Source organism: Durotheca rogersii, assembly GCF_024521655.1.
Source record: "Durotheca rogersii strain YMJ 92031201 chromosome Unknown GGS23scaffold_3, whole genome shotgun sequence".
In the NCBI taxonomy this organism is placed as follows: domain Eukaryota; kingdom Fungi; phylum Ascomycota; class Sordariomycetes; order Xylariales; family Xylariaceae; genus Durotheca; species Durotheca rogersii.
In genome coordinates this window covers 1121018-1133399 of record NW_026251234.1, presented here as the reverse complement: position 1 = coordinate 1133399, position 12382 = coordinate 1121018, and the positions used below count along the sequence as shown (strand labels likewise).

The 12382-nt window shown below is 53.6% G+C and overlaps 2 protein-coding genes across 2 annotated transcripts; one reads left to right on the top strand and one right to left on the bottom strand.

The window, feature by feature from the left end:
* Window positions 1-1647: 1647 nt before the first annotated feature.
* GGS23DRAFT_282508 (uncharacterized protein) lies at window positions 1648-4932 on the bottom strand. The gene is made up of 3 exons (XM_051512564.1): window positions 4860-4932; window positions 2779-4709; window positions 1648-2724 (listed from the first exon to the last, which is right to left on the bottom strand). The coding sequence occupies exons 2-3, from the start codon at window positions 4571-4573 to the stop codon at window positions 1811-1813; spliced, it is 2709 nt and encodes a 902-aa protein (XP_051375387.1). The 5' UTR covers window positions 4574-4709; window positions 4860-4932; the 3' UTR covers window positions 1648-1810.
* Window positions 4933-7124: 2192 nt separating this feature from the next.
* GGS23DRAFT_551550 (ARM repeat-containing protein) lies at window positions 7125-12162 on the top strand. The gene is made up of 9 exons (XM_051515360.1): window positions 7125-7733; window positions 7791-7835; window positions 7891-9947; window positions 10004-10295; window positions 10349-10503; window positions 10557-10856; window positions 10926-11237; window positions 11293-11434; window positions 11492-12162. Exons 1-9 carry the CDS (start codon window positions 7715-7717, stop codon window positions 11791-11793), a joined length of 3624 nt encoding a protein of 1207 aa, XP_051375386.1. The 5' UTR covers window positions 7125-7714; the 3' UTR covers window positions 11794-12162.
* The last annotated feature ends 220 nt before the right edge of the window (window positions 12163-12382 follow it).

Below are 12382 nucleotides of genomic sequence, written 5' to 3'. Positions count from 1 at the left end.
TGACTCAGGAGCGTTTTCGTGGTCTTTGTTAGGGGTGATGGATGGACCTATTGTCGAGGAATCCTCCCGGTTTGACAGATCGTCGATTGAACAAGCTAGATTGACGTATTTGAGAAGAAGAGAAAGGGAGTGACAATTTCGAAGTGTTCGGCGAAAGATGGGCTGCGGCGCGCGGTGACGAGGGCGGTGGGGATTCTGCCGGTTTGACCGGGTACCGCTGTACTCCTCCTCTCTTGGTCTAACGTCCATCCGGCCAAACGGCGGGTGAGTTCCATCTCCATCCCAACGTACCGGGACCATCTAATGTCGGGGCGGATATTGTTTTACCCGACGAGATGACAGCCGGACAAGCCCCGTACCTCCGTATCCAGCTCATTAGCGGGCAAATACCTACATCAGAACCTTCCATATTAGTATCCTACCCGTAGGTACCCAAGGTGCCTTAGGTATCTGCCTACAGATAGAAGTAGCTCCCTAACCTACCTCTACCTGTCCCATGTACCTTGTCGTCTGCATGCGATGTAGTAGGTACATCGGTATGGGTGTTACCCCTTGCTAACGCCCACGTCCACAGGTAATGTGCCCAACTACCTAAACCTACCTACGTAGACCTACCTCGGTACTATGTGAAGGGTCGGCTTCCACGTTTGGCGCTGAACAGGCCAACAAACCCTCAAGTCGTCGAAATGCGAGGTCCAACGAAGTGCCCATTCGCAGGCTTGGGCCGCCATAAAGTCAACCCAACCATGTCACGAGCCCGACATCGTCATACGGAGCTGCTGTTTGTGGCTCGCTGACCAAGCCCGTATATTTTTTCCCTCAATGGTGAAGCACCCGGAAATTACCATAGTGTAAGGCGGAATCTGCCCGCAGCGAATGGCGGCAGGCCAACATAGCCCCAGTAGTAGACATAGATCTTGCGTGCGTACACCTCCTGCCCGAGGCGTGTGTGGTGTTGCTCCCCTTCTCTCTCTCATCACGTCCCGCGGCCGACAATCACATCTCGCAGATATCATCTACGCGCACGGCATAAGCTTCAGCAGGACTGTCGTAATCTCGCTCACATTTCTCTAGTCGAATCCTATAGCATGGAGATAAATACCTACGTCACCGGCTCGCTCAATCAAGTTCCATTCACGACCCGACAATATCGCATATTTGTGAACCAAGGAGCAAGAATTGCTTGTCTATTTGACGATGGTCGACGGAGAACGCGGCGGTGGGGGGTGTCCTACTCCAAGTTGTCGAGCTCGGAGATCACCACTTCGTCGTGGCTCCTCGTGTGGGCGGCGTGGACAAATACTACGTCGGCTACAGAGATAACAAACCCAATCCCGCCTTCTATTATAACTACATGGAGTATCACGCGGAGTTCCGGGATCCTGTCCTTCTACTTGCGTTGGAGAAAAGATACGATCCATGCCGCTCAACGTTATTCTGCTCAGCGCTGTGGTATAAATATGGTGAAGTCGATCCCCCAATGAGAGACGATATTCTCTGTCCAGAGAACGCCACCATGACGTGGAAGTTAAGTCATGCCAGTGTCACATCCCAGAGTAGGCGAGAATACCAAAGCTTAGTTTGTGCGCGTATCTATGAACCACCGAGCCGTAATGTTGCTCTAAAGACATTGTCATCCGAGCGACGATGACTACCCATGTGGTCTTTCGCGGGTAAGGATAATTGTCTCTTGTGCCCCCTTACGTACGTGCCTTATCTACGGTATATCCTTACGAACCTCGTGTGGTAGGCTCAAAATTATGCACATCAGAATTCCCGGTACTTCTGTCTACACTCCTCCCGAGGGTGCCTAAAAAAATAGGAGGTCCTCATCCATCCAGCCCATGCCGCCCATCACATGGTGGACGCTCTTCTCGAGTGGTTCAGGGCCACATACGAGTACCATGTCGCCACCGCCAGCAGCATTCTCGCAAGGACCGACTTCTCTCTCGAGAAGGGCCCTATCTATCCTGCCCATGAGACCGCTCCACGACGGCGAGGGATTGCTAAGCGTGTATAGCAGACGGCACCTGTGAGAGTTGTCGGTAGCCATCCGGTCGAGGTCCTCCTTGCACAGGATGTCCTCCTCGGCGCGGTTGCCGTCGAGGACGAGACAGGCGGTGGGGTCATCGGGGTCGGTCATCACCGCGCGGAGGACCTGGAATATAGGTGTGACCCCGGACCCGCCACAAATCATGATGAAGCGCCTGACACGTCGCTGTCGGCCTTGCACCAAGCAGAGGCTCCGTCCAAGGTACTGGAACTTGCCTACGGGGCCCCTGAACTCGACAAAATGGCCGAGCGGGATTGAGTCGAGCGCCTGCGTCATCTTGCCACCTTGTCTCTCAGGTGTGTCGTAATATATCTTGACAAGCACGTCTATTTTCCCCTTTGTCCTACTCTCGGAGACGGGCGTGTAAGATCGTATGATGGCCTCCCGCGTCGCAGGGTCGCGTAGCCGCACCATCAAGTGCTGGCCGATAGGTAGCCCGGAAGTCTGCTCGGCATGCTCGAGGTCGAAGGTGAAGAGTTTGGTATCGCTCGAAACTTTCTTCCTGCACGATAGAATCGCCTTTTTCCATAATTTAGGCTGTAGGAATGTCTGTTGCGGTGTCAATGGCGTATCGGCAATTTCCGCTTTCCCGTTGGCCAGGGCGACCCGCGATGCTTCATCGAGGGTACCTATGTGGTAATCGGCAAGCATCGCCTTAGCATTCTCGCTATCTGTTTGCTATGTTAGTATCCATTTGCGCCTATGCTGGTAGCCTTCAGACCTACGAATGGCGAGGAAATCCTCGCTGGCATCCTGTCCGGCACTGCCGAAAATCGATGTCGCTCCTCCAGGATGCTCTTCTAAGAACGCGGTTCCGTCATAGACTTGGCCATTGACCACAAACCATGGCTCAACCTCGCCTCCATGCTCCTTCAGTTCGTCGATTTTTATTACCCGGTCAACCTCTTTCTTAACCATGGGAATTTCTCTTGCTTGTTCCTCTTCGGCAGCATCGTCGTCTTCTCCTGATAATCTCTCGCCCCAATAACCATTCGATAGATTACCTCCGGCCTTCTTCACTCGCTCCATCCACCCTCCAGGAATCAACGCCGGCTGTGTTGGGTGCTCGAAACGTAGTGTGTGTATTTCTTTGTGAATGACGACCCTGAACCAAGGGTTGTTCATCATGCCCAAAACACTCCAGTACATGTCTCGAGGCTGAACCATCATGGACTCGTCCATTGCTCGCACCAGTATATCATCTGCTGCTTCCAATTGAGAAACCGGAATATCCAGGGTCCAAAAGCACCAGCAGAAGCAAGTTTCCCTCCAATACATATCCAACCGCCCGCCATATAGTTCTTGCTCGTCCGGCGCGAGCCGATAGTCGTCCTCAGGGTATGAGATATCGGCAAGCACCCACGATTTCCCTTTATCAAGCGTAACCTCCACTCTTGTAACTCTCTTCCCTCCGCCGGCGTACGCATAACCGCGAACTAGATAGCTTTTAAGGCTATCGGCCAGCGGCAATCTTTCGCCGTGGGCTGGATAACAGGTGGCGCTGTTCGTATTGAGGTCGTAGATAGCGTAGCGTTCGTCCTTCCAAGCATCCGGCATGTTGGCACTCATCTCGGGATTTATCATCGTTGGCAATACCCTATTGTCGTAGATGTGGTACCAATTGTCGCTGGGTTCTGCTGTGACAATTATCCTCTTCAGCCACTTCACACTCCTGCCGCCGATTTGCCCTGGCACGATAATTCGAAGGGGCATCCCATGGTCAGGAGTGAGCGGCTCGCCGTTCATCCTGTGGGCGACGAGGATCCCCCGGTTAGGATCAATTGCCCAATTTTTCTTGACACATGTCCCATAGTACCCATTAGGCAGTTTGTCAGCGCCTTCGAAGCACACGTACTTGGCCCCCCGCTTTGGCCCGGCAGTCTTTAGGAGGTCGCCGATCACAACGCCGGTCCATAGCGCTGTCGACAGACCCGCGGCCCCCCAAGAGAACCCTTTCGTTTTCCTTACTATGTTCTGCTCTTTCCTCCGGTTTCCCGCGCAAACAAGGGTGACTGGATATGTCACTTGAACATAGTCATTTAGCAGTTGTGCCAAGGTCATTTTGATTGGGTTATCAACCATTCCTTCTATCGTAAACTCCCACCTCATGACCTCTTCATCTTTTACGCGGGGTACGGCTCCGTGGTTGCGGACGTAGTGGAGATCTTTCGTTGTGAGGAAGCCCTCATCGAAGAGCTCGCTTAACGGTGGTTCAACGTTGAAGGGATGGACTCCCGTCAAACGAATTAACCGAGGATCTCGTACGACGTGGCTGTCTGGCGTTTTGACATCCTCTGGTAGTACCTCATTGTCGGTTCTGCTCTTCGGAGGAAGGGGATATACGGCTGTAACCCCAGGCCTCAGTCCCTTGACGTTACTAGGTAACTCATCGGTCTCCTGACTAATACCTGTATTCGACTCTCTTCTCGAATTGCTCTCAGTCCCGGGTGGGCTAGGAGGGTAACGGACTGTATGTCCTGATCCGCCCTCGAGGCTTGAAGCTCGAGCTATGACCTCCATAATACGAAGTTGGAGAGAGTGGTAAGGTTCGAAGGGCGGGAGGGTAACGAAGTTGATACCAGTTGTGGGCTCGTATAAACCTGCGTACAGGCAGTCCACCACGTAGGATAGTGTGCACGCTGTGCGCACATAAAGGCTTAAGAAGGGGTAATAGAAAGAGTTGAGTAAGACGGAGAGAGATCTTAGAGATGATGCGGGAGAGTAATAGAGCGAAAAATACAGACGAAGCACGCCTAACCCCGATGTATATATATGAGATTCGTAAGAAGGGATGGGGGTAGCTCACGAGATGCACTAGATTGTCTACCGAGTGATGCAATTCGTGCCACGGGTTGATAGACCACTCAAACAGGATCCTTGTAGGACGTTGTGATGCGGATAGGCAAGTATACTGCCAAACTCCTTCAAACACAAACTGGCGGGAAAACGTGACAACGAAATAATATATTACACGTTAAAGCTTCGGGAGAGGCTCGCCTACTGTGGAAGATTAAGAACTGGGGAGACCTAGAATAAACCAATTATAAGTCATACCTTGGTTTCAGCAGAGGGAGGGAACGGGATGCGAGGGTCAGTCAAGGGAATTCCCGCGGAGGCAGAGCGGATTCGTCCCGCAGGATATCGCCATCGCAGGCCGCGGCCTTATCAAAAGTAATTGGGTTTCCGTCGCGAGATGGATGACCACGGCGAATCATCGTCACGGATAAGCAGGTTTCTTTGAAGGCAGCGGAGATATAAAAATCGCCCTTACTTACGAGATGCGACCTAGGCCGGAATAGACTAGGCCGAGGGTTGCTTCGAGCCCCAATTAAACCGTCAAATGGACCCGTGCCAAATGGGAATCCTGGGAAATCTCAACTCGCGAAACCATTCGAACGAGTCCTTAGTAGCCTGTGCCAGCTCTCCCATGACAGCGGGTGCCCGCAGGCTGGATCTATGGCATCGAGGCAAACGTAACAAAGCCCGAGAGCGAGGGCGGAACCAAGTCTCGCGCACCATTCGCTCACTAGTCGAGAATGGGGCTGAGAGTGGTTGTTCGTAAACGAAGCATCTCGTCGTAATCTGTCTCGCCTGGATTGGTTGCATCTGGCGCACCTAGGCGATCTCGATACTGATGCCATTGCTTCCTGTCCTGCACCACATTACGTACTCCAGGGGTTTTTATTCGGCCACGCCCCGAGGAGACCGGTACGACAGGTAGTATTGGCTACGGGGGATGTCACTGATGGCACCGGCACCAACATCTCCAAGGCAGAACATGATTGAGTGCTGCTCGTCTGTCTCATGATCGCCAAGGGTCCAAGGGTCAAAGGATACCGGGGAAGATGCTGTATGACGCCTCCTCCCCGCCATGGCACTTAGAGCCAAATACATTCGAGGGCCGTCGTCGTCGGTAGGGTGCCCTGTCCTATCTCTCAACGTCTATTGTCGATGTGACTACGGCGCTGTAGCCTGGAATTCGCGGTTCAAGACTACCGGGGGAGGAGGAGGGGAGGGGAGATTCTTTCGCGAAGAAAGAAAGAAATCGGGATTCAGGCGGTTCAGTCTTGAGGTAGATGGTGCGCAGATCGGGAAGTTGAAGGTGTCGACTTATAGACGAGGACTACGGCGGCGGCGGCGGCGGCGGCCAGGACGAGATGGGATGTAGCATGGCAGAGAGCTCATACCCTTGAAGGTACCTATGCAAAGCAGAATGTGTTGTCCCGAGAAACAGATATAGATGCATACCTATCGCAGTAACATCGTAGAGCAGGGATGAGATCATTGGAGAATGGAGGGATGTTGTGTTCGTTTCCGAGTCACGAGATGTAGGTGATGGTGACGAGGACGACGGGGATGGTGTGCAAAGCTCTCGGAGAACCTATCCGAGGCATTTGCTGAGACCTACAGACGCACGCCATACCTATGTCAGAATTAATGTACCCCGCCAATATGACATCTGTACGCGAATTCCGGATGCGATTCTGCTTTCCCGGCCGCGGCTGTGCTGCCAACATGCAGGTCGGACGTAAGAGGTAGGTAGGTACCTCCTAGAGGGGTGGGATGGAGGGAGGTTCAAGTTTCTCAGCGACGTTTGCGTGTGGCCGTCGGTAACCCATAAGCACCATCCCTATGTACTATGCGAACAGTAGCTACGGGCGGGCCTCTTGGAGGATGCTGGACGCGCCCGGACAGCTGGTAGGACCGAAATAGGGGTAGGTACAGGCCGATAGGGACCTGCTAGGTAGGTACCTGCCTACCTACCTACCTACGGAGGCAGGCACCAACTTACGTTCTACGTACCTAAGGTAGGTACCTACCTCCGACATGTAGGCGGCGGGTGTTGCATGTACCTACCTATACCTGCGTCTGGACTTTAGGTCAGGTACCTCCTGTAGCCTGCAAGTCTCATCCTCGATTAGGTACCCGGGTACCTAGGTATAGGTAGAGGTTGCAGCTGTAGGCAAGGCTGAGCCTGCGTCCTCACACCTGACCAACCCCGCTGCCCCTCCAAAAAGGGTACGTGCCTGCCCCTTCCAGACCGTTGATTCCTGCGCTTCGGAAACGGCAGCGCGATCGATGATTCGCCGAGATTTTCGCGACAGCCAACCCGAAGAAAGATTCACAAAGTGCAGGTGCAGTTTACAGTAACTGGGTTCCCCCACTGGGACGGAGTTTCCTCTGTTTCATTGGATGACTCCCAACGACATCATTTATTCGCATACGCCCACTCCTTCATACCTTCACACGTTCACACGCACAACACACTCGGCGCTCCATGCAACACCTGATTTTTACCTATTGAAGCATTGTCATCGTCATCTCGCGACCAGAACCTCGGCCTCGCACGCGCGACTACACGCTTGTTCCCCTAACCTCGACTCTTTCTCCTCCTACTCCTCTTTCTCGTACCCCCCCCCTCTCCCAAATCCCCTCATCGCCGAGAACCAATCCGTCCGCCATTCGCAGTCTCCTCGATAAGCTGCCTTGCTACCTCTGCGCAAGGCAGAGTTGCTGACCTGTCTACCGATGCCGGCCGAACCTGATTCGTTCTGTCGCTCCCGCTTCCTGGGGCGATATATCCCTTAGCAGGGTTATTGGTGTTGCGGATGTAGCGATTGACTCGGCCGACCCTTTGCATCACACGAGACGCTGTCCGAGATGGACCGCACACGGAAACGTGAGCCCGGATCCGTCGCGCCAGGCTTGCGAGCTTCGCTAATTGCTTCTCTATCAGATGAGCTACTATTGCTCAATCAGCGCGCGTGGAGTGGGGAGCCCGGTATGGGCCTCCTCTTGTCCAATTCCGATCTGCGAGAATACTGACAATCAGGTAGACATCTTTCCCGTCGCCCCATCCCTCGACTCTTCCCTAAAGAAGAACACCGCCTTCATCAAGCGATTGCGTACCGCCATCACGCCTGCAACCCTGAATACCTTCCTCCAGGAGATTCGAGCCCTGAGCCTCCTAAAGTATCTATCTGAGATCATTGCTGCCTGCTATGACGGGTTGAGCAAGCTCAAGACTGCTGGCGACACCGACGCAGCGATCGAGATTGTAAGCGCATTACACCAGCGGTTTGGCCCTGCCGATTTCACCGAATACCTAGGATGGCTCCTCGGCAAAGGAATGGCTACCCCGGACAAGAGTCTGCTGAAGACCCTCGCTCCCGAAATCCGCGAGAAAGAAGAGAAGGAGCGCCTTGTCCGACAACGATCCCTCTTAAGGGTGATTACTGAGCTCTGGCTTGTGGGCGTCCTACGGACTCTAGACGACGTCAAGCCGGACGATGCGACGCGTGGCACCAACGGCAAGAACGCTGAACTCAAGATCAAGTCGGCCAGTTCCGCAAAGGGGGGCGGGGCGGAGCCCTTCCCTCTCGAAGTGCTCAAGGATCTCCTAGGCCACGACCGAGAGCATGTCAACCTACCACTCCTAGTCGTTTTCGTCAAATCGTTTAGCTGGGACATTTTAGGGGTTAAGTCTGCTGGATCGGAGGGCCGGAAGACTGTGGAGGAAGACGGCGCTACGAAGTCTACATTCGAGGGCTCCGAACAGCCTGACGGGGTAGAAGACGGCACGGACGATGCCATCACTCTCGACGACGCCCCGTTCACGAGCCCCGACCTGCAGGAGCGGTTCAGGAATATATTCAAACGGTACTTTGAGGATGTGAAGGCCCACCTTGTGCGCGACCAGAAGAATATCATTGCTCAGCGTGGCAAAAATTCGGAGGCGTACGTCAAATCGGGTGAAGTGTTTGAGGACCGCCAGGCCAATTTCGAACGACAGCTCAAGGCCCAGGAACGTTTGGTCAGCAACGCTCAGGTCATAGCCGATATAATCGGTTCCGAAATGCCAGATCTCAAGGAAGCCGGAGATAGCCTTTCGACAACCAACGGATCTATCGGCCTGGTTAAGACCGGAGAGTACCTACGCGGCCAAAGCGAAGGCGCCGGTATCTGGGAAGATGAGGAGGAGCGTCGTTTTTACGAAAACCTGGTGGATCTCAAGGGAAAGGTTCCCGGTATACTCCTAGAGGATGGCAAGAAGAAGAAAGGCGACTCAGACGAGCAGGTCGGACGAAGGGCAGATTCGCTTGAGGCCACGGAAGCGCCCAAGCCCGCGGATGTGAACGACGATCAATCCACCTCCATCGCCAACAAGACGATCGGGGCGCAGGTGGACGTGCTCTTAGCTCGACTTCCCGAGCTAACACACAAGGATGCCGTGGACCAAGCAGCCATCGACTTTTGCTTTCTTAATTCCAAGGCATCGCGAAACAGACTCATCAAGGGGTTGACCGAAGTGCCAAAGGGCCGCACAGATCTCTTGCCGTTCTGGTCCCGTCTTGTAGCCACCCTCGGACGGTATATGCCGGACGTTCCCAAAGGCGTAGTGGAATATCTCGACGCAGAGTTCCGCAGCCTCCAACGCCGTAAGGAGAAAGACTTCCTTGGGCAAGTCCGGTTGAGCAACATTCGATATCTTGCGGAACTCACAAAGTTTGGCATCGTCCCTGAGCATGTCGTCTTCCATTGCCTAAAAGTTAGCCTCGACGATTTCTCTCGGATGAATATCGAGATCACCTGCAACCTACTAGAGAACTGCGGTAGATATCTACTCCGCAACGCCGATACATCTCCTCGCATGGCTACCTTCCTGGAAACGCTCCAGCGCAAGAAATCCGTGCAGCACATTGGCCAGCCGGAGCGGATGCTCATCGAGAATGCCGTGTATTATGTCGATCCACCGGAGAGGGCCTCGATTCAGCAGAAAGAACGGACGCCAACTGAATTATTCATCCACAAGCTAATCTATATTGATCTGACAAAGCGCAACTACACCAAGATTCTGAAGCAGATTCGCCGGCTTCACTGGGAAGAGCCCGAGGTGATTCGAGCAAGATTTTACCTCAACCAGTGTTCCTAAGCTAACCCGTGCTACAGGTTGTGGAGATTCTCACGAAGGTGTTTTCGCGACCTGCCAAGGTCAAGTACGGTAGCATTCACATTCTCGCCATCCTACTCAGCGCTATCTACCGTTACCACCCCGACTTCGCCGTGACCGTGATTGATAACGTAGTCGAGTCTGTGATTTTCGCACTTGAACAGAACGATTTTAGGTTCAACCAGCGACGTATCGCAGAAGTCAAGTATCTCGGCGAACTCTACAATTACAGGATGTTGGAGCATCCTGTGATCTTTGATACGATGTACAAGATCATGACATTTGGCCATGGTGAGTTGCGTGTGCAATCTTGAACCGTCCAGGAGACCACTGACGGTGTTCAGGCGGTGCGCCTATCCCCGGCCGACTCAACCCTTTCGACCTGCCCGATGACTACTTCCGAATTCGCCTCGTAGCTACGATGCTCGAGACATGTGGCATGTTCTTCAACCGAGGGGCAGCCGGGAAGAAACTGGACTATTTCCTCTCCTTCCTTCAGGTTTGATTGCCTAGCGATAATTTTCGGGGGCCCCATGCTGACACACCGTGCAGTATTATATTCATACGAAACAACCTCTCCCCATGGACATTGAATTCATCGTCCAAGACACGTTCTCTCTAACGAGACCGCAGTGGAAACTCGCCACAACGTTGGAGGAAGCTACGAGAGCATTCCAGCTCGCGGTCGCTCAGGACCAGAAGAACGCTGGCCTAGACAAAGGGCCTGATCAGGATGACGGCTCTAGCAGCGAATCCTCTGACGATGAGGGCATCGAAGGCGATGGAGATATCGCTCTCCCCGAGGCGGACGGGGACGACGATTCGGAACTGGGCGAAGAGGAGGATGCCGAGGTAGGCGACCCTTCCTATGTGGCTTTTTATTTTAGGTGGCCGTTTACCAACCATCCTCGGGCCGGACAGGACGTCGAGAACCAGCCGCAATCGCCTCAAGATTTTGAGTCGGAAGACGAGGCGATTGTAGTCACCAGGCAATCCGAACAAGTTGATCCGGAGGATGCAGCAGACTTTGACCGTGAGTTGTCGAAATTGATGTCAGAAGGTATAGAATCGCGCAAGTTCGATCGCAGGGCGCTACTCGATGTGCCGTTGCCCGTCCGACCCAAGACTCGCGACCTGTCTTCAACGACCGAGGCCGATAACGTGAATGGCGAGAGTGCTGCTCCCAGCACGATGGCCTTCTCGCTCTTGACAAAGAAGGGCAACCGTCAACAGGTCCGTTGTACAGAAGAACTACCCAGCGACCTGGATAGACGGCTAATTTTCACAGACTCGAACCGTCGAACTCCCGTCTGACTCTACCCTCGCTATCGCCATGAAGACACAGCAGCAGGCAGAGCGAGAGGAACAGCAACGCATCAAGAACCTAGTGCTCAACTACGACCTTCGCGAGATCGAAGATTTTGATGGTGGTAACAGCAGCACCCCGATTTTTTCAGTAGACAAGAATAATAATTTACGGCAACTAGGTCACGAGAAACCGTCGTCGTATCATGCGAATCGTTCCGAGAAATCTGGCAGGGAACGTGGCGGACAACGTGTCCGTAGACTGCAATTAAGTGACGTTGACTGGTACGGAAGCACCCAACACAACCAGAGCAACGTCGAGCAGAGCAGCCCCAATCCTAATGGATCATCTGCCGGCTGCGCGTCTGATGAAAACATACCTCTGCGTAGTCCAACAGATAAGCGCGATATGCACAAGCGTCATATGCCATCCGTGAAGGCTCGGTCTCGTCGACAGAACGGGCGAGACCGCGGAGAGCGCTAAGGGAATCCGAGATAGTTGAGAAGAAAGACTAACCGAAACGGCTATTTTTACGAGTATAGGACCTGAGACTTATCCCATCGTCGATCGGATTGTATCATACACTACTCATTCGAGCATCGCAACGGAGAGCCTTGACATCCCCCGAGTATGCATCATGCCCCGCCCAGAAGCCACGATGTTCGGTGGAAGGGTGTTCCTTGACGCAAAGGACTACTCGAGGTGCGAATCCCATAATCTCAGGCCGAGTTAACGCCATAGTCTCCGCGCTTGCCACAACGAAGCAGTCGATATCAACCACGTTGACAAAATCCGACTCGGTGACGATGGAAGGCCGTTCAAGAGGAGGAGGAAACGGGGTGGGTCGGGGTAACGGGGACCGAGGCGCTCGGGTTAGGGTGAGGTTGAGAGGAAGAGGTTGCCTCGTTGGTCGCCTATCCGCTAGAACCGTCTGTGGCTCAGAATCGACACGGTTCTGCAGCCTTGACGCGTCCACAACCCGGCCACCACGAGGTGGTCTGCAGAGAGGTGGACAAACTGACATATCATTACTTGCAGATTGATTTCATGGCTTTCAAGCCACCGCATTACA